The sequence below is a fragment of the Macrobrachium nipponense genome, chromosome 24, assembly GCF_015104395.2.
Source record: "Macrobrachium nipponense isolate FS-2020 chromosome 24, ASM1510439v2, whole genome shotgun sequence".
Classification (NCBI taxonomy): domain Eukaryota; kingdom Metazoa; phylum Arthropoda; class Malacostraca; order Decapoda; family Palaemonidae; genus Macrobrachium; species Macrobrachium nipponense.
Window position 1 is genome coordinate 65,700,834 of NC_061091.1, and position 19,749 is coordinate 65,720,582.

A 19,749-nucleotide genomic window follows, 5' to 3' on the forward strand; every position below is an offset into this window, starting at 1 on the left:
CTTCGCCGAGGGAAGCTCCTCTAAGTTCCCACAATCAAAGGATACAGAGCCGCCTTGACGCTCGTCCTGAAATTGACGGGATTGGACATCTCGAACTCGTTCGAGATCTCCTTGCTTAAGAGCAGCCTCCAAAGGTCTTGCCAACCCAGGGAACTCACAAGACCCTCTTCTTGCTGGACCTGGCATCGGCGAAGAGAGTACGGGAACTTCATGCAGATAGTGATGTGGATGAGATGCTGCTTTGTCCTGGGAGGACGCTACGGCGCTATCTGAAGAGAACTCGACACCTCGGGCCTGAGTGTCGACGCCTCTTCGGTTAGCAACGGGGTCCCACCAAGAAAGAAGTATCAAGAACACTCTTTCGTCCTGGCTGCGTGAGGTCTTCAGGAGGGCGTATGAGCTGATGGTAGTGACGACATCCGTACGTCCCGTCCGAGAGCTCACGAAGTCAGAAGTATTGGCCCCTCGTTGGCGTTTCGTAAGAACTTCTCCGTGGCGCAGGTATGGAAGGCAGGGGTCGGTACAACCAGACTACCGGCACCTTCCTTATACCTCTTGGATATTGCCCATAGGTCCTTGGATCGGTTTCCTTAGGACCCGTGGTGGCTGCTCAACACGTCGTCTAGCTTACCCAGACCCTAGCAGGCTGAACAGCATCGAGTCCTGTGTGACTGTATGAATAGATAGTGAATGAGAAAGTGACTGGCTTCTCTCTCTATCTTTTTCTACCCCTCTACCTGTGGGTAGAGGGATACGGTCATTACCCTGCTGGATAAGGACGAGATGCCGGTGAGCTATATGACAGAGCCCCATCCTATCCCTTTCACTAGGGATAGGAGCAGAATATCCACCACTTCCTTCTACAAGGGGGGGAAGTGGATGCCTACAAGAGTCAAAACCATGACTTTATCTTTGCTCCTGTACAGGAACAAGTTCTTACATTGCTGGTACGAAGAGATACGCTTGCCTCTCTCTTAGTACTCGGTCCAGAGGTCTGACCATTGATCCTGCGGTGCACACCCCGATCAATCGGACAGAGGCTTGGATCCCTCCCTCGCTCTTACGACCAGGGAGGCTTCCAAGGTTGGGCGAACACCAGTCTGTTCACAAAAGACTCAGATTCCACCCACCAAGAAGTGAGTCTTCCTATTGTAAAAGGACCGAAGGTTTGTATGCCGTGTCGGAACAAATGACAATTTGTCCAAAATTGCATTTTTCCTAACTATACAAACCTGAGGTCCTTTTACACATAGCCCCACCTCATGCCACCCCTCACTCTTGCAGTTTTTGCTGGGCCAAAAGCAAAAGTGATTTGTTTACCTCCCAGTCGCGCTGCGCGCATTCCTGCCTCGGACAAGCCAGTTAAACTACCGAAACCCCTTGTTCGAAAGCTTACGACCTATCCAGCTGCCGCTAGTACCTTCCTATTGTAAAAGGACCTCAGGTTTGTATAGTTAGGAAAAATGCAATTTTGGACAAATTGTCATATTTAAACAGAGGGTACTGAAAACGGTCTCAAACGTAGTGCAAATCTCACCAAAACGCGTTCAACATTTTTACTTACAACTCGAGGTATTTAGAAGATTGACGCCATCTCGATGTTTACGGAGTAGCTTGTGTCAATAAACTAACCATTTCCTGTGATAAATCCGCACACCACTTGTACCCACAGACGCTGGAGCACTTTTATCACAACAATCGAAACACGATTTCTCATCAACACAAGCCAGGCGTAAACAGCTGTTTGGGTAGAAGATGACGAGAAGCGTGCTCTTGGCTAATTTTTAAATAAGTAGTAAAACATCAATATTTTACATATTTATGATGATTAATTTGAAAATATTCGTTATTGAAAAAGTAACTCGACTCTGACTCAAATTTAAGTAATTATTTTTCTGAATTAGAACGTTCTTTCAAGTTCTGTATTATGACGTCACGACATCTTGACTTTCGTACCTATTGTAAATAATTGCTATACTCAACTGTCATTGCAGAACAGTTTACCAGTTATTCATGCAGATTGTTATCAGCTATACATGTAATTGTTATAATCGTAATGCGCATATATATCTTTATTATTTACTTTTTGGATATATGAAGATGTTTTACTGCTGGATTATCGCCGTAGTGTGACGCAATCGTTTTCGGTCCATGGGCCTCTGTCCTGTTTTTTTTTTTTTCGCACCATAAGAAATATGGGGCGCCGAATTTGCAATGACCTGAAAGTCGTAAAAGAGAAAGTTAGCATTGAGGGGCATATGTTTTGACTGAGAAAAATTTATTCAATAGCTAGCTTGTAAAAAATACTTGGTTATAAAAACTTGATTGACAACTAAGCAGCATGTCTACTATGGGTTTCAGAGACAGTGCAAGCACGTTTTTGGGCAATACCTAGTTCTGTAACGAACACTCGTAACAGAACGAGATTTTTCTTTAGTGCATTACCCCCAGTGCGTAATTTATAAGGGTATCGTGAATCACTAATCGTAAAGAATAACTACACTTGTCCTTGTACTAATAGAACCAAAACTCATTATCCAGAAATGGATAGGAACACACCAGTAAACAGCTCCACTACCCTCTCCCCCACCTCCACCGCCACCCCTGTCCTTCTTCCTTCCTTCACCTTCCCTTCTCTCTCTCTGAAAGTTGTTGCAGTTTAAACTTATTTCTATGATTTTTCCATCTATCTATCTAATAATAGTAGTTTAACATTGGTGGATATATCTAACGATTCACTCGGTTGTACCTGCCCATTGACCGATATATTTATACACTGATCCACTCAACTCTCTCTCTCTCTTCTCTCTCTTCTCTCTCATCTCTCTCGTCTCTCTCTATCTCTCTCTCTCTCTTTTATCGTAATTCGAAAAATGAACAAGAAATATATTTCATACTTGTATAGCATTAATTAAATACTTTCAAGTTTTTAATTCAGTCGTAATGATGAATGTAGGTGATCTACTAGTGCTCGCCAAAATAGTTAAGCAGGACATAGGTATGTAAAATTTAAAAAATGAGAGAGAGAGAGAGAGAGAGAGAGAGAGAGAGAGAGAGAGAGAGAGAGAGAGAGAGAGAGAGAGAGAGAGAGAGAGAGAGAGAGAGAGAGAGAGAGAGGACGGAATAGGAAGGGACATTAAAATTAAAAATACCTGGAAATGAAAAATCCCTATAATCCAATAATTATAGCCTCAGGGTTTGTCTCGAAAAAACCATTCAAAGGTCTGTCACACAAGTGTTAAAGTTGTTTTGAAAATTTGGCAGACATGTCTCCTCATAGCGTTATAGTGTTGCTGATGAATGAGGTTGTGTTGTTTATTGTTAATTATTAACCTCCTATATACCCTACTGGTGGGGGACCCCTTTGTAATGCTGGTTTTGTGTTGGGTAAATATTTTGGAGAGAGGTTGGGAAGGATCCGTGCGTGCGCTAATTTTCATCACGAAGACATGTTTAAACAATAATAGCCACTTGATTTATGTTTCATTTTTATGACAATTTGTGTGGTTTATGTATGCTCTAATTTTAGTTTAAAAAAACAATATTAAAAAAATTTTCATGCACAACAGTTTATATTGCAGGTAATAAATATTGTATTTAGTTAGTAATAACGAACATGGGTACATCACGTAGGGCAAAGGGATGGGCCCACTTGCCCCTCACCCGGATGGTATGGTCATTTCAGCGAGTGAAAATATGGCTCAGGTTTACTATGTCAACTGAACGACTTAAGGAGGTTACAGATTCTTTAGTAACGAACATTGACCCTCCAAACTGGGTATAAGACTATAAACAAAACGTTGAAATTGGTGAAATTAGGCTATGTATTGGAAGTATATATACATAAATATTAAAGCAATTTTATCATTATTGCATTACTATGACAACTAGAATTCATGGAAACAGTTTATAATAATGGAACGGCGTATGTGTGAAGCCTCCACTAATGTGGCAACGATGATTTTGCCATTCTAGCATGCAAACATTAAAGCATGCAAACATTAAAGGTTACATTTATTTCTGGCATACGATTATTTCTTCAAAAAATTTTCAAAATACTAATAAAGACTGAAATCAATTGAAAATGATGTTAAAAGCAAAAAAGCAAAAAAATGTAAAAAAAAAAAAAAAAACGTTAGTCGTTCCTTCTATGCACTTTTCCGTATTCGTTCCTCTATGGTTTTCGGCAGCCAGATGTACGAAAACGTTAGAAACATTTGATTTTATCTACGTTAGAAATATCTGTAATTTTTCGGGGTAATTTGGTTGCAAAAAAAGGGATAATATACATGAATTAAATCAAAATTTTTAAATAACAATGTAAATTTAAACTAAATAACGAGTAAAGTAAACAGTTAGGGAATAAAACTTTGCAGTTTCGTCGTCTGTCGTCGTCTGCTGTTTGTAATTGTGTTATGGCGCGCCGCAGATTAGAAACCAGGAACAGCAACGGGTTTAAAGTGCAATGTGGAGTGAACTGAGACCAAAATGTGTATAATAACAATCAAATAACCACTGTGGAGTTTCAGTTGTGATGGCATAAGATAAAAACCGCCCGATTACAAGTAAGAATGAATTCAGTTCCAACCATAACCCCGGGAATAACAAGTTTCATACTTTCACTAATATAGGCAACAAAATGTTGTTTTATTGTGCTGATTACAACTGCAATCTTGAGTAAGATCAATAAACGTTACATACATACGCTAACATTGTTCAAATGAGTGCTGGGAAGAGGCTGGGGAAAGATGGTGGCCGTCACTGATGAGAACCGTCCATGAAAAAACATAGCCGCCATATTGGATTTCAAAACTGCCTTAAAACATAGGGGGAAACATCAGTTCAGGCCAACCCTCATCACGGTGGAGCGGGTCTTATTCACTCGATATTTAATTGGTGAAACATGAATACAATTGCAACTCTAAGCATACCATTTAAAAGACTGAAGTTTCGTTGTAACATATTGTGATATATGAAAGCCCCATACGAACTAAAATAAGCATGTGAGCTCTTCGTAAAATATGTTTTCAAGGCAGTTTTGAAATCCAATATGGCGGCTACGTTTTTCATGGACGGTTCTCATCAGTGACGGACACCATCTTTCCCCAGCCTTTTCCCAGCACTCATTTGAACAATGTTAGCGTATGTATGTAACGTTTATTGATCTTACTCAAGATTGCAGTTGTAATCAGCACAATAAAACAACATTTTGTTGCCTATATTAGTGAAAGTATGAAACTTGTTATTCCCGGGGTTATGGTTGGAACTGAATTCATTCTTACCTTGTAATCGGCGGTTTTTATCCTTACTGCCATCACAACTGAAATCCACAGTGCTTATTTGATTGTTATTATACACATTTTGGTCTCAGTTCACTCCACATTGCCACTTTAAACCCGTTGCTGTTCCTGGTTTCTAAGCGCGCGCGCCATAAACACAATTACAAACAGCAGACGACGACAGACGACGAAACTGCAAAGTTTTATTCCCTAAAAAAACTGTTTACTTACTCGTTATTTAGTTTAATTAAATTTACATTGTTATTTAAAAATTTTGATTTAATTCATGTATATTATCCCTTTTTAGCAACCAAATTACCCCGAAAAATTACAGATATTTCTAACGTAGATAAAATCAAATGTTTCTAACGTTTTCGTACATCTGGCTGCCGAAAACCATAGAGGAACGAATACGGAAAAGTGCATAGAGGAACGACTACTTTTTTTTTTTTTTTTTTGCTTTTTTGTTTTTGCTAGCACTTTTCATTGATTTCAGTCTTTATTAGTATTTTGAATTTCTTAAATAATCGTATGCCAGAAATAAATGTAACCTTTAATGTTTGCATGTTTTAATGTTTGCATGCTAAGAATGGCAAAAATCATCGTTGCCACATTAGTGGAGGCTTCACACATACGCCGTTCCATTATTATAAAACTGTTTCCATGAATTCTAGTTGTCATAGTAATGCAATAATGATAAAATTGCTTTAATATTTATGTATATATACTTCCAATACATAGCCTAATTTCACCAATTTCAACGTTTTGTGTGTAGTCTTATACCCAGTTTGGAGGTCAACACATACCGAATGGCAACAGAGAGAGAGAGAAAGGAAGGCGGAGGAACGAAGAAGAAAAGGGATGGCGGTGGAGGGGGGGGTGGGGGGGGAGAGGGTAGGTGGAGCTTTATACGCGTGTTCGTATCCATTTCTGCATAATGGAGTTTTTGTCTCTTGGTACAAGGACAAGTGTCGTTATTCTTTACGATTAGTGATTCACGATACCCTTATAAATTACGGCACTGGGTGTAATGCACTATAGCAAAATCTCGTTCTGTACGAGTGTTCGTTACAGAAATAGGTATTGCCCAAAAACGTGCTTGCACTGTCTCTGAAACCCATAGTAGACATGCTGCTTAGTTGTCAATCAAGTTTTTATAACCAAGTATTTTTTACAAGCTAGCTATTGAATAAATTTGTATTTTTCTCAGTCAAAACATATGCCCCTCAATGCTAACTTTCCTCTTTTAACGACTTTCTGGTCATTGCAAATTCGGCCCCATAATTTCTTATGGTGCGAAAACAGACAGAGGGCCCATGGACCGAAAACGATTGCGTCACACTACGGCGATAATCCAGCAGTAAAACATCTTCATATATCCAAAAAGTAAATAATAACAAGATATATATGCGCATTACGATTATAACAATTACATGTATAGCTGATAACAATCTGCACGAATAACTGGTAAACTGTTCTGCAATGACAGTTGAGTATAGCAATTATTTACAATAGGTGTACGAAAGTCAAGATGTCGTGACGTCATAATACAGAACTTGAAAGAACGTTCTAATTCAGAAAAATAATTACTTAAATTTGAGTCAGAGTCGAGTTACTTTTTCAATAACGAATATTTTCAAATTAATCATCATAAATATGTAAAATATTGATTGTTTTTACTACTTATTTAAAAATTAGCCAAGAGAACGCTTCTCGTCATCTTCTACCCCAACAGCTGTTTACGCCTGGCTTGTTGTTGATGAGAAATCGTGTTTCGATTGTTGTGATAAAAGTGCTCCAGCGTCTGTGGGTACAAGTGGTGTGCGGATTTATCACAGGAAATGGTTAGTTTATTGACACAAGCTACTCCGTAAACATCGAGATGGCGTCAATCTTCGAAACATTTTTAGTTGTAAGTAAAAATTTCTAAAGCGTTTTGGTGAGATTTCCACTGCCGTGGGCGCCATTTTCAGTACCCTCTGTTTAAATCTGTTTAAATCTTAAAATTTGGCCTTAATTTCTAACTTTGGGGAAAATACTTACTTCGAAAGGAGAGTAGAGGTCTTTAGCTCCGTTTCTCACCAACAACAAGTCGCGACTGATGCCCATCTCGGGTGTCAGGACGCGTTATAATGTACTTTTTCGGAGGGTGGCTTGCACTGATGGTAGCTGGCCTGCGTGGCCTGCTTTGATGTTTTACCCTATTTTACGAAGAGCTCACATGCTTATTTTAGTTCGTATGGGGCTTTCATATATCACAATATGTTGACGAAACTTCAGTCTTTTAAATGGTATGCTTAGAGTTGCAATTGTATTCATGTTTCACCAATTAAATATCGAGTGAATAAGACCCGTCTACCGTGATGAGGGTTGGCCTGTTGTGATGTTTCCCCCTATATATATACCTGCCAGGTAAGTGTCATACATGAAACTTAAAATTTGGCCTTAATTTCTAACTTTGGAGAAAATACTTACTTCGAAAGGAGAGTAGAGGTCTTTAGCTCCGTTTCTCACCAACAATAAGTCGCGACTGATGCCCATCTCGGGTGTCAGGACGCGTTATAATGTACTTTTTCGGAGGGTGGCTAGCGTTGATTGTAGGTGGCCTGCTTGGCCTGCTGTGATATTCTACCCTAATGTACTTTTTCGGAGGGTGGCTAGCGTTGATTATAGGTGGCCTGCTTGGCCTGCTGTGATATTCTACCCTACTTAGACCTACCTATGAAATTACCCAAATTACCAGACACGTTTTGCAAGGCCACATACACGGTCAGGGGCCTCATGCCATAGCCCTACGGAACCCCGTGACAGGTCAAGAAAGGCACGGTGCCCTAAGCTGATCTTCGTCATACCGAAGTAGTTTCTCATTCAGCATTCCCCCTCATCTGGAGAGCCATTTATAAAGAATGCAGGTTATTTCAGGTGGAGGAGAATTATCAAAACAAATGAAATGGAAGAAGACTGAAAATAATACCGAAATAGTGATGGTAAAATCAACGGAAAATGCGACGACGAGGATGGAGGGCAGGAAGGGAGATACTCTCTTACCTCAAAAGCTTGACATCCACCGCATTCTCATCTGACACCAAGAGATTCCCGACGTCGATATCTAATTCTATTTCCTTGTCGACCTTCACCGACTTGATTTCTTCAGTCGCCTTGCTTAGAATTTCTTGGACTCTGGCTGCGGTGTCTTCCTCCATCTTGTCGAAAGGTGTTCCACTAATTGGGGACAGAGCATGTAAACACAAGTGTAGTACTGCGTCGTAAGACTATCTGTAATTCGGTCAAATTACAAATTAAAAATGGAATTACGCCCTTAGATATTATTTACAGAATATTTAGTATTAGTCTAAATTTAATCTATTTTCCTTTAATAGCCAAAAATATTACATTTAAATTCGAATTCTGCGAGCCCTTATAACCATAATTGCAGTGCGTACCGTGGAAACTTATGTTTATTTACATGTGCTCACATGTGGCCGATTCACTAATGTGGTAAAAATTGGTAGATCAACTGTCTCGCGTCAAATTTCGTACAGGCATTCCTTAATATATACTAACAGTATTGTCCCCTTAATAAGTCTTTTTGTTATTGAAATTATTTTGAAATTCTACCTGTGTTGAATTCAATCATTTCCAGTATTCATTAACTCATCTCATACACAAAATTTGAAGCTCTAATTCTGTTTACCAGCTTATACCCATTCACCTCCTAACATAATTGTGTCTTGACCAGCATCCGTATGAAGGTAATATTTAGCCAATGATTCTTCTCTGAAGAAATGATTACGGCCCATTAGCTAAAGTCAATTTTACAGTTTTTCTTATTGACAAAACATTCTAATGGGAATGAGTACAGTGTTTTTAAAAGATACGTTTATATTTACACATTCCATTTCATGTGACATTTATTCCGTTAAACAAGGTTGAATTTATTTTGTACTTCCTTGAAAGCTGTTCACAACTTCTAAGAAATCTGATCCATAATGTCTTCGACGAAATGTCCACTTGGTTTTTAAGGATAGCAGGAATAAAGTCAGATTTGTAAACATCCTTTATTAACAAATATATGTACAAGTACTAGCCTGCTGTCGGGCTCAGCAGTTGTCTTACGGCCTGTCCATAATAGCAGGCATGCCCGTCGGGCACTTCCCGCTGTTTGTATTTTCTTTCTCTCCTGAAGCAGTGTTACCATACCGGATTAAAATAGAAAGTTTTAAATCTAGAATCCTCCCACTTCGGCTGCGTGCCACCACGAGATTTAGAAATGGTATCGAGCACTTCATAGATTCCCCTAAGATCAGAATCGTGAGCACACCACCTCAAAGCGTCACAAAGCGACTGCACGAAGTGCGTTCCAAGTTGAGGATTCCGACGGGCAGTTATTCCTTCTGTGGCAGCGTGAATAGTAACCAGGTCCCTAGGAACATCCCTCACCACGGCATCATATTCATTCATCTCTGTATCGAAGCCACGACAAAAGTTTGCAAAGATTATCTTGGGTTTGTTTTTCATGGATGGACACGAAGTGTTCGTCAGTTTGTTCCAGACGTCCTGTTGCAAGTCTAGCATTTCCCCGTCTTCGCCGTAGAATTTGTAAGGCTCATTTCCATGGCTCAAGAAGAAGAAGATTAAGGCAGCCACTCTCTCCAGGTCTCTGCTCTGCCGGATCTCTTCCATGGAGTCCCTCGTTTCCGTGGCAGTCATGTTCTCCATGGGAATGACCTTATATCCCATGTCCGTGAAGGTTTTCATCAGGTTAACTGTATCTTGCTCTGCACCTTTCCTCTCCTTGGGGTTAGTCTTCCTTCCGGTGAACTTGTAGTTGAAGATGTAAACAAGACCTCTGGGTTCTGTATTCACCTCATACGGCTGTCTTTGTACATTGCACTGTTGACGAGAAAAAATGTCTTCCGTCATACACATATATAAAAAAAGATAATGAAAATCGACAGTGGGCGAAAATCCTTTAGGTAGGCCATTTCAAATTTCTTTAATGCTAGGCAGTAAATTGCAATTTTGATGACAACGAAAGTTTTTGCATTTTCTCCCAATAATGACAACACTGCCCACATGTCAGTTTACTTTCATTAAAAACTGTTCTTTAAAGGAACAACGCATTTGCAGTAACCTCTGTAACCATCGTGGTCCCGTAGATGAGATCATATATATATATATATATATATATCTATATATATATATATACAGATATATATATATATATATTATATATATATATAAAACAGAGAGAGAGAGAAAGGCTTAATACTTACTCCTCTGGGTGTATTTGGATCCTCCGAGCTCTGAGGACTAGTAAGGCAAGGTTGACCACCGGGGGTGAGGCTGTTTTTCTGAAACTGGTCCAAAAGAAGCCATGATAAATCAACTTGAGTGTTCCTAAATCAAAACTCCACTTTGTTTTCACTTGTTATTCATTGCAAGCAATTCAAGATCACCATATTATCAACCAGTGACTTGGTGAGAGGCAAGCCAAGGTAAGAGAAGATCGTTCCTCAGCAAAAACAGTACAGAGAGAAAGGCTTAATACTTACCCCTCTAGGTGTATTTGGATACTCCGAGCTTTGAGGACTAGTAAGGCAAGGTTGACCACCAGGGGTGAGGCTGTTTTTCTGAAACTGGTCCAAAAGAAGCCATGATAAACCAACTTGAGTGTTCCTAGATCAAAACTCCACTTTGTTTTCACTTGTTATTCATTGCAAGCAATTCAAGATCACCATATTATCAACCAGTGACTTGGTGAGAGGCAAGCCAAGGTAAGAGAAGATCGTTCCTCAGCAAAAACAGTACAGAGAGAAAGGCTTAATACTTACCCCTCTAGGTGTATTTGGATCCTCCGAGCTCTGAGGACTAGTAAGGCAAGGTTGACCACCAGGGGTGAGGCTGTTTTTCTGAAACTGGTCCAAAAGAAGCTATGATAAACCAACTTGAGTGTTTCTAAATCAAAACTCCACTTTGTTTTCACTTTTTATTCATTGCAAGCGATTCAAGATTACCAGTGATTGGTGAGAGGCAAGCCAAGGTAAAAGATCTTTCCTCAGCAAAAACAGTGCAGCAGGAAAGAGTTTCACTGACTGGTTTCTTACCTGTTTCTTGTGTTTGGCGCCATTCAGGTGTTGATCCAGGTTTCTCAGGCTATTTAGAGTCACACCGCAAGTTTCGCATTTGAAAACAGACGAGTTGTTATCCAGGCAGAAAACGAGACCTCTTTCGAAGGCGACCGCCAGCGCCTGTGGGTATACAGCATTTCCTCGCTAAAACATTTCGTTTTAGGAATCACCTACCCCGAAGTCAGTATCTGTGATACTGCTTCCTTATCATGTGCCCACTGCTAATAGAAATCATTTAGAAGTATGGAATCGTTCGTGCTCTGTAGCACCAACAACTCTTAGTCTTTAGGAGGCTCTTAGACATAACCAAATTTCCAAAGTACCTGAGAGGTTTTACTGTATTTCCAGACTGCCCAATATTGATCAGAATTCTGCCTTATGATATCGCAGGGATTAGTCTAGAAAGTTCAAGTGGCCGTTAAAGCCATCATGCAAATGACCAAGGTACCAGGTAGCGAGAATCAGCACCAGGAAGAGCAGACCAGTAGAAGGCAGCATATCTCACAACTTCTGTCATTTCACATAGAAAGAAGAAACCCACAAATTTATTGGAAGAGGAATTAATTTCGTAGGTTGCTGACAGAGGGAGCCCTTCTGGCAGCTAGAGATGAAGCATGAACAAAACATCCACGAGTTACAATCAATAAAGTGGAAATACATTATACAGTGTTTAATGACTATGTTTATTATTTTTTTCCTTGTGAATATTTTAAAAGCATCAACGCCCGCCAAAATTTTCTCTCTAGACTAAGCTCGGGTTTTTTTCTCTCTACATGAGATGATGGAAGTCATATCTGTAGTGACTTCAGTCTCCATAGTTATGGAGGAGTTATGGGAGTTACATTTGACAACGTCCTTAAGAGAGAAAGAGAAAGAGAGGGAGTGAGTGAGTTTTGTGGTTTGTATTGCTGTTGAGATCGTGTAGTATGTATTTGTGTTTTGGGTTTTGTAAGAGAGAGAGAGAGAGAGGGCATAATTGGTGGATGGATGGTTGGCAGCTGAATTGGCTGTTGGTGAGTCCTGGGTTGTCTGCTGGTGCAGCTGGAGTTAGTTGTTAAAATCAGAGTTCTGAGGAAGTGAGGAGTCAGTTTTTGGTCAGAGCCTGTGAGAGTCAGTAGTGTCGGCAGCAGTCTATTGAAGGCATTGAAAGTCAAATAAGTTGTGTGTTTTTGATTTGTTGTTTAGTTGTTGTTGAGTTTGGTGTTGTTTGCTTGGGAGTTGTTGTGCCTGTAGTGTTGGATTTGTTGTGCTTGTTGAGTTATATGTGAGTTGTTGTGGTTGAGGGTTGTTGTTGTTGTGGTTTCTTGGTGTGGTTGTGTTTGTTTGGTTGGTGCTGCTTTGTGATTCCCTTGGTGTTTTGTTGTGACTGTTGTGATTCCTTGGTGGTTGTTTGGTGGGGTTGTGTTGTTGTTGGTTGGTGATTGTTTGTGCAGTGGTCTTATGTTGCGGTTGTGTTCCTTGTTAGTTGTTGTGTTGTGTTGTTGTTGGGTTGTGGTTCTTGGTTGTTGTCTTTGTTGTTGTTGGTATTTCCAGGTCAATTGTCCTGTGTGTATTCTGTAGTGTAAAAGGAAAGTGTGACTGAGGGTGAGTTTGGTGGCCGGATTAATTAAGTTTATGTGTGGGGGGGGGGGGGGATTTTACCCTGCTTGTTTTTTAAGCTTGTGATCCGGCCACATAGTGACTTCAGTCTCCACATTTTGACCTCCTCCCTGCAGTACCACTAACCAACTTGGGGCAGCCTTGAAACATCTTGAAAAAATATCTTTCCTTAAATCTCTGAGAAAACTTTGATTAATGTGACTCATGAATAAAAAAAAAAACTTCATTCATACTTTATCAACTTCGTTTCTGAAAACTAAACTCGTACAATATTATTACATGCTTTACAAAAGAATCTTGATCATAAGAGAAAATCTGTCCCTTTTTGGCACTGCAACAGGGAACAGTGATAAAGAGGAACTTCATCGTATAAAAGAGCAATCTCGTAAGTTATACTTTGACAGAGGTTAAGTGCTACACATGTCGTCCCAGTATTTTATCTTTAGCAGAAGGTATGTTAAGTTTGAGTGCTCCAGTAAAAGAGGAATAAGGAAAAGGCACCTAATAGTACTATTGTACCCTTGTGTATACTACTGAAGCTACTTTCAGACTACTTACGTTAACATTGACATCATCTGCAGTGTGCGAATTTCCAGGTGGCTCCCGGAGTGAAGAGCTTTCTGTACCACTTCGAGCGTAGGCATTGCTCAGGTGAGGAAGAGCAGGCTGCCCTGAACTGATACCCTTTTTCTTGAGATGCTCCCTGCTTTCCAAATGTTGCTTAAGAGGAATAACTCCTGTGCTGGAGGTGCCACAGACGACACACTTGAAGGTGTTGCCTTCAGTGACAGTAATGGTGGAGGCAGCTGCAGCTTCTATGATATTCTGAGGCAGGAGCTCCAGCAGAGATGGAGGGCCGTGGCCCTGCTGGTTCACGACAATCCTGGCACTCGCTTCTCTGTGGATTTTGTGCTTCAGGTGGTCTTCTGTCTGCTGCTGCGTGGGGAAAAATATGCCGCACACTCTGCACGTGTACTTCAAGGTTTCAGAGTTGAAGACCAAGACGTCGTCATTAATTGCTTGAAGAACAATGCTGTTCTGCTGAAGGTGGGCAATGTGGATCAACTTAGATCTCAAACAGTTTCAAACTGTTGAGAAAAGGCGAGGTACTTACAGTTCAATACAGATGAGAAATGAGTTTATTAAATGTATGTTATGTGGGAAGAGACTCGGATTGTGTATGGAGGCCAAGGTGGGAATGCATGAAGAGATTGTTGAGCTAACTTGCTTTTATGGAAGAGAAGCGTGGATGAAAGAAAGAAGGTTGTAGCTGTTGAGATTAATTATCTATGAAGGATATTACAACATAAATACTGAACGGGTGAGAAATACGAAAATGTATAGACACGGTGAAAAGGTTACTCTGGGTATAAGGATGGAACTGAGTGATTTGGAATGCTCTGGTAAAATCTGATGCCTGCTATGCCATATCTCTGTCAATATTGCGAAGTGAGAGAAGTTTGAGATGCAGACAGGAAGGAAATCAGAAGAAACCAAGTTTCTTCTGCTTCAGTCACCTAAACTTTCTAAACTTATATCAGAGGCAATGTGACACCATGACATTAGGGAAAAAGGCAGGGAAGGGGTTTCCTGAGTGACTTTACTACAAATAAGAAAGGGACCAACACAGCATCATCGATTACATCAGAAAAAGACTGGACACAGAGGGCGCACGTGATATGAGTTTGCAGAGAAGAGTGATGCCGTGAGCATGTAGTTTACTAATGGGTCCTCATGCCAAATCATGTGCAAGGACTTGTGGCCCGGGGTATTGTGGCCGTGTTGTGAGGACGAGCAAGGAAGAGTGAGTGAAGAGGGCTTGTGAGAATGAGTGAAGAGGGCTTGAGATGATGGTTAAGAGGGCTTGAGGGGATGGTTAAGAGGGCTTGAGGGGATGGTTAAGAGGGCTTGAGGGGATGGTTAAGAGGGAGGCACAGGATTAAATGGCTTGATTAAGTGAGGGCAGATTTTGAGACGAGAGGTTTAGTGGACAAAGATGATTTCAACAGAGCTCACTGGAGAAGAAGCATCAAGGACACACACCCTCAGCTTCAGGACAGTGGTGGGGATGACGAAGAAGATATATGACCATGAATGGAGGCTGATGGAGTTGTGGGATTCCACGCGCTTTAGAATGCAAGCACTGAGCAGTTTCAAAGGCTTAAGCTACTGCAGAAATAAGGGTAACAGGTCACTGGTTAGAGAGGTCAGAGCAGTGGTTATCACTTGCATCTACAGGTTGTAAGTGGTCACAATTTCTAGACAAAAGATGAATACCAAGGTCCAAGGGAAGACAAAATAGTAATCTGATGAATTTCGAAGATTGTCTGTCACCAGAATGGATACAGTTCTTTGACAACTCTTCTCAAAGCTAATATTCAATATTCTAAGATTCTACAGTCAGGAAATATCCTTCTATTTTTTTATTCTTGTCTATGAAAAATATTGGCATGAGCAGTCATCAACATTATTTTTAGTCCGTAGAAGTCATTTTATTCAAGCAAAGTTTAAGTTGTAGGGTTTCCTTACCGGATCCAGATGAAGAGCTCCAGGGTTAATCAGAGGCAATGAATGTCTTGGCAAAGGTGATGACGGGGTCACTTCTCTGCTTTCGGATCTCTTGGGGAAGCTGTTTATCGCAGACATGGAGAGACTTACTGACTGAAGTGGAGATCGGGGAGTTGGAAACCTGGTGGGGCTTGTCTCTCTATGAGAGGGCTGGCTTCTGTACAATCCTACTGGCTCTGGAAGCCTGGGGTAAGATGGTTCTAGTAGTGAGGCTCCGTTTGGTACATGCCTCTGGTCATTTCTAAATGTAAGGGTTGGAATCGGGGTCGTTTGGGTACTAGATATTGCACTGGTGCATGTTGAGGTTAATCGGGGTGGGAATTTAACAAAGCCTTCAGACCCAGGAGCTAGTAAAGGACTCGTCACGGATCTAGCTTCCTCCAACCTGTTGTTGCTTGCGCCGGTTACAAAGGAGGGTATCCTCACTTGAACTCCTTGGAGTTGCTTTCTGTGATCAGCTCCCATTAGGTGTTGAGTGAGAGGGGCGTATCCATTCACGTCCTTGTTGCATGTTTTACAGTAGATGCCATAAACGCCTCCTGGCGACTGTGACACTTCTATGATCCCCTCTTCAACTGCTCTCTTGATCTCAGGAGTGAAAAACTTCTTGAGCGACTCGGGACAACTGCTTACATGACTAACGGCGTACCTGAAGGCGGCCTCTTCATGCTTCTTGGACTCCAAGTGTTGGGCAAGTGGAGCGTCCCCTGTCATCGATTTCTTGCACAAAACACATTCATAGTTCAGTGTTTGTTTGCTGTATAGGATGATTCCGTCGTTGAAGGCTTCTTGAATAAGTGAGTTCTGATGGAAAGAATATATGACAAAAAAACTTTAAAATTTCTAACAGCAAACACCAACAAGATGGGATACCCAATGCCCTTTTCTGATCCATGACCTATGAATAAAAAAAAAAAAAATGAAAATGATGACATAAGCAGAAGCTAAATGAAATCCTTTACTTTAACAATCTTAATCTTTTTCGTTTAACTTACAGCATAAAAATTGGGTGAAATATTACTGTTCATTTGTGAAGGGATAATGAGAATAAATGAATTTCACACAGGGAAAGTCACTGGAGTATTCTGTTTAAATATAAGTGAAGAAGTATGAAATATTTGAGATTACACAAGGCGTATGATTAATCGTGAGAATGCAAACTAACCTGGGTCATCTTCATATGATAGAGGTGACGGAGAGAAAAGTCTCAACAAAGCATCAACCATGACTTAAAATGTTAAAATCAATTGACAAGCATCATGGCAGACTATTCATAGTTTACACTCAATTCCTAAAGAAATCATTTGTCATAAAACCTAATTGGTGGCATTACACTTGATTGAGGCAGATATCTACTTACTGTCTCTCCTGCTGACATCCTTTGCCTTGGTGTTATGTTGGTTCACCAGTTATTGCCTGCAAAATATGCAAAAGTCAGAGTTGCACCGAATTCATAACTTCAACCCTTACTATATGCTAAATGCAAATGAGTATGTAAAGTTTTTGTGCATTTTGTGAGGGAGGAAAAAGTCCTGAGTTAGGTTATGTTGGGTTTTATTTCATAAATTGCTCTCTTCTTCTGCAAAAAAAAAAAAAAAAAATGATAAGATTATCACACGAGTTTATTCAGTCTGGAACTTTGCACTACAAGGAACTGGTTATTCTTCGAGTGTATTTAGCCACTGAATATTCCACGGATTCTGCCACAACTGAGAAATACCCTCTAACCCTGGGCATGTGGGGGCTCTAAGAATCTCTCGTGTTACTTTGGATGGTTATCGACACGGTGTTTAGTACTAGCCCCTAGGGTATCAAATATATCGTTTCTTAGTATAATTTGTCAACCACACAAAGTATAAATGGGTGCACTAGTTTAAAAAACTTTGATCCCAGGGGGGAGGTGGGTGGCTAGTGCATAATCAAGTCGATCACATACAATAAAGCAGAAAGAACACCGAGGGATGTCATAGTGCTACACTTAAAGCAAAATGTTGATAGGGATCCGTTCAAAATACAATCGCAGTTATAGGAACTATAACACGAATAGTGAAGTTAGAAGACGCTCAGTAAACGTTAAGAAAACAGTTGTAGCCAACAACAGGCAGTTGAAGCTGATGTAGCCACGTAATCAGGGAGAGAAAAAATATTATCATAAGGAAGTGTGGGTCAATATTAACTTTGGAAGAAGAAGAAAGACAACGCTGAATGGACCTCACTTAAATAGTGTAGTGTGCCCGCAACTGTGTTTGTGGAGTGAGCGCTTAGGAAGGAAGTAGCTAGGATCCACGAACCGACAGGGCACGAATGAAAGACATATGGAGGATAATATGATTCACATGACACAAACTGAGGAAAAGATGAATATACTAAAAATAAATAAACACGTGTTTCTGAAGGCCAAAAGAAACCGGATGTTTGTCTTGTGTCGTTCTGTATACTAGTCACTTCGTAAGTTGCTGGTCATTTGTTACTCTCAAACTCTCTTCGTTTTCTGTCACAGGTTCTTTGGGATCTGATGGCACGTACACGCAGAAACTGCTCGCCTTTTTACGTCATCCATAACACGGCTAACACCGATTAGAAAGTAGGAAAAAATCGTATCGTATTTTGTAGTCTTCTACCAGTAAATTTCAAATATCACCAAATTCATGATTATAATGCTATCATGAGAGAAAGATGAGCAAGTAAAAAGGCCGAGGCACGCGAATAAAAACTTTCACGGTCCATTCTATACAGACGCAACTGTTATACCTGACTCTAAATAGAAGCTGACATTACTCTGTACAAGGACATCAAAGCTACGAAGGTGCGCGTGAGTACATTCGTGCATTCAGGCTTCATCTTTTCAATTTACACCATTGACACCCGTCCAGGATAAGCGAACTTTTCCTGTCCGTCACGTCAGCCGGTCCCCTGTTCTTCATCAACACCTAAAGCACTTATATCGACGTGAATTTTTGATGACTATCGAGTATCGAGCACTTTTACGTGGCTGATCGACAACGTCCAACACCCCCACCCCCAGTACCACCAGATCACTGGTTACCTTATATCTTATCTGTCGGTTACATTAGCTTTGCACAAAGGAAACGCAAATAACTACAGCGAGCGATAACTTATTTTTTTGTCTGGGCTAACCTGTCCAACCAAACCTGCGGCCGCTACTACATTCCCAAGGCAGGCCGTTTCTTGACGCTGTGCTTGCGCAATGAAATCCAAAGAAAGAAGATTAATGGTGTCACTTCCAAGCCTGTATGTAGTACTTCCATCCCTCCACCTAGGAATAACAGTGATAATAACATAGCTCTCATGACAGTCATCATTAAACCTGTTCAACACAGAGTCCTCTCGACCTTGGATGGATCAGAGCACCACAAGCATTGTTGCCTTTGAATTCAAGGCAAAATGTGTATAATTTTTTCTCCCATATAGGCGGTTTACCTAGAGCTAGACAATCCGGAGAGTTTGGAGCAAGCGTGTCCGAAGTATATACGACCCAGGGACTGCCAAAATCGACGTAAGACACTCTTTAACCCAAAATAATCACTGAAGTTGTAAGCCGTCACCAACAAACAGTTGCACTTCTCGAGTGTGAACCGCACACTCCACGAGAATTGAGGCGGCACACGTACGATGCTGTAGGAAGTAAGTACAAGTAAGCACAGTTGCCAAGCGAACTGTTGTAGTTACTGGACACATGACGGTACATATATACATACACCTGTTCACAATACGTATATGATATACACACACACATATATATATATATATATATATATATATATATATATATATATATATATATATATGTGTGTGTGTGTGTGTGTGTGTGTGTGTGTGTGTGTGTGTGTACGTGCATTTTTACCAAAGAGAAATAGTGAAACTTCATTTACATCAAGTAACATCCAGTAAATTGATTAAAGAATCATGCGTGCTAAGCCTTGCTTTATTTCATAGACTTCGAAAATACGTCACGAGATGAGAGAGAGAGAGAGAGAGAGAGAGAGAGAGAGAGAGAAAGAGAGAGAGAGTTGGTTAGTTAACTAGTTCGAAGAGAGAGAGAGAGAGAGAATTAGTTAACTCTTGCTCCTTCCTTCCGAGTGAGAGATAGGAAGGGGGAGGAGAGAGAGCCCTTTTATTTATTTATTAGTGAGTTAGTTAAAAAACTAACT

The 19,749-nt window shown here is 40.5% G+C and overlaps 2 protein-coding genes across 8 annotated transcripts in view; one reads left to right on the forward strand and one right to left on the reverse strand.

Moving 5' to 3' along the window:
• The window catches only part of LOC135205709 (myoneurin-like), a 406,587-nt gene that overhangs the window by 276,892 nt on the left and 109,946 nt on the right, over positions 1-19,749 (forward strand). The gene's annotated exons all lie outside the window — the stretch shown is intronic.
• On the reverse strand, positions 9,324-19,248 carry LOC135205705 (zinc finger protein 346-like). Of its 6 annotated transcripts, none has more exons than XM_064236708.1 (9): positions 19,019-19,247; positions 16,938-16,993; positions 15,539-16,381; positions 13,568-14,047; positions 11,387-11,530; positions 11,114-11,197; positions 10,835-10,918; positions 10,556-10,639; positions 9,324-10,172 (listed from the first exon to the last, which is right to left on the reverse strand). In XM_064236708.1, exons 2-9 carry the CDS (start codon positions 16,953-16,955, stop codon positions 9,471-9,473), a joined length of 2,439 nt encoding a protein of 812 aa, XP_064092778.1. In that variant the 5' UTR covers positions 16,956-16,993; positions 19,019-19,247; the 3' UTR covers positions 9,324-9,470. The 6 variants fall into 6 exon arrangements, with proteins under 6 accessions (XP_064092778.1, XP_064092773.1, XP_064092775.1 ...); XM_064236703.1 differs by having other exon boundaries at positions 13,568-14,050; XM_064236705.1 differs by lacking the exon at positions 19,019-19,247 and adding an exon at positions 18,716-18,963 and having other exon boundaries at positions 13,568-14,050.

What these genes read in the sequence shown, in the direction of transcription:
- LOC135205705 (XM_064236703.1), bottom strand. An exon ending in GAGCTCTTCATCTGGATCCG is followed by an intron (nt 14,051 to 15,538) that starts GTAAGGAAACCC and finishes GCCCACCTTCAG; the next exon opens with CAGAACAGCATTGTTCTTCA. An exon ending in CAGATGATGTCAATGTTAAC is followed by an intron (nt 11,531 to 13,567) that starts GTAAGTAGTCTG and finishes GTATACCCACAG; the next exon opens with GCGCTGGCGGTCGCCTTCGA.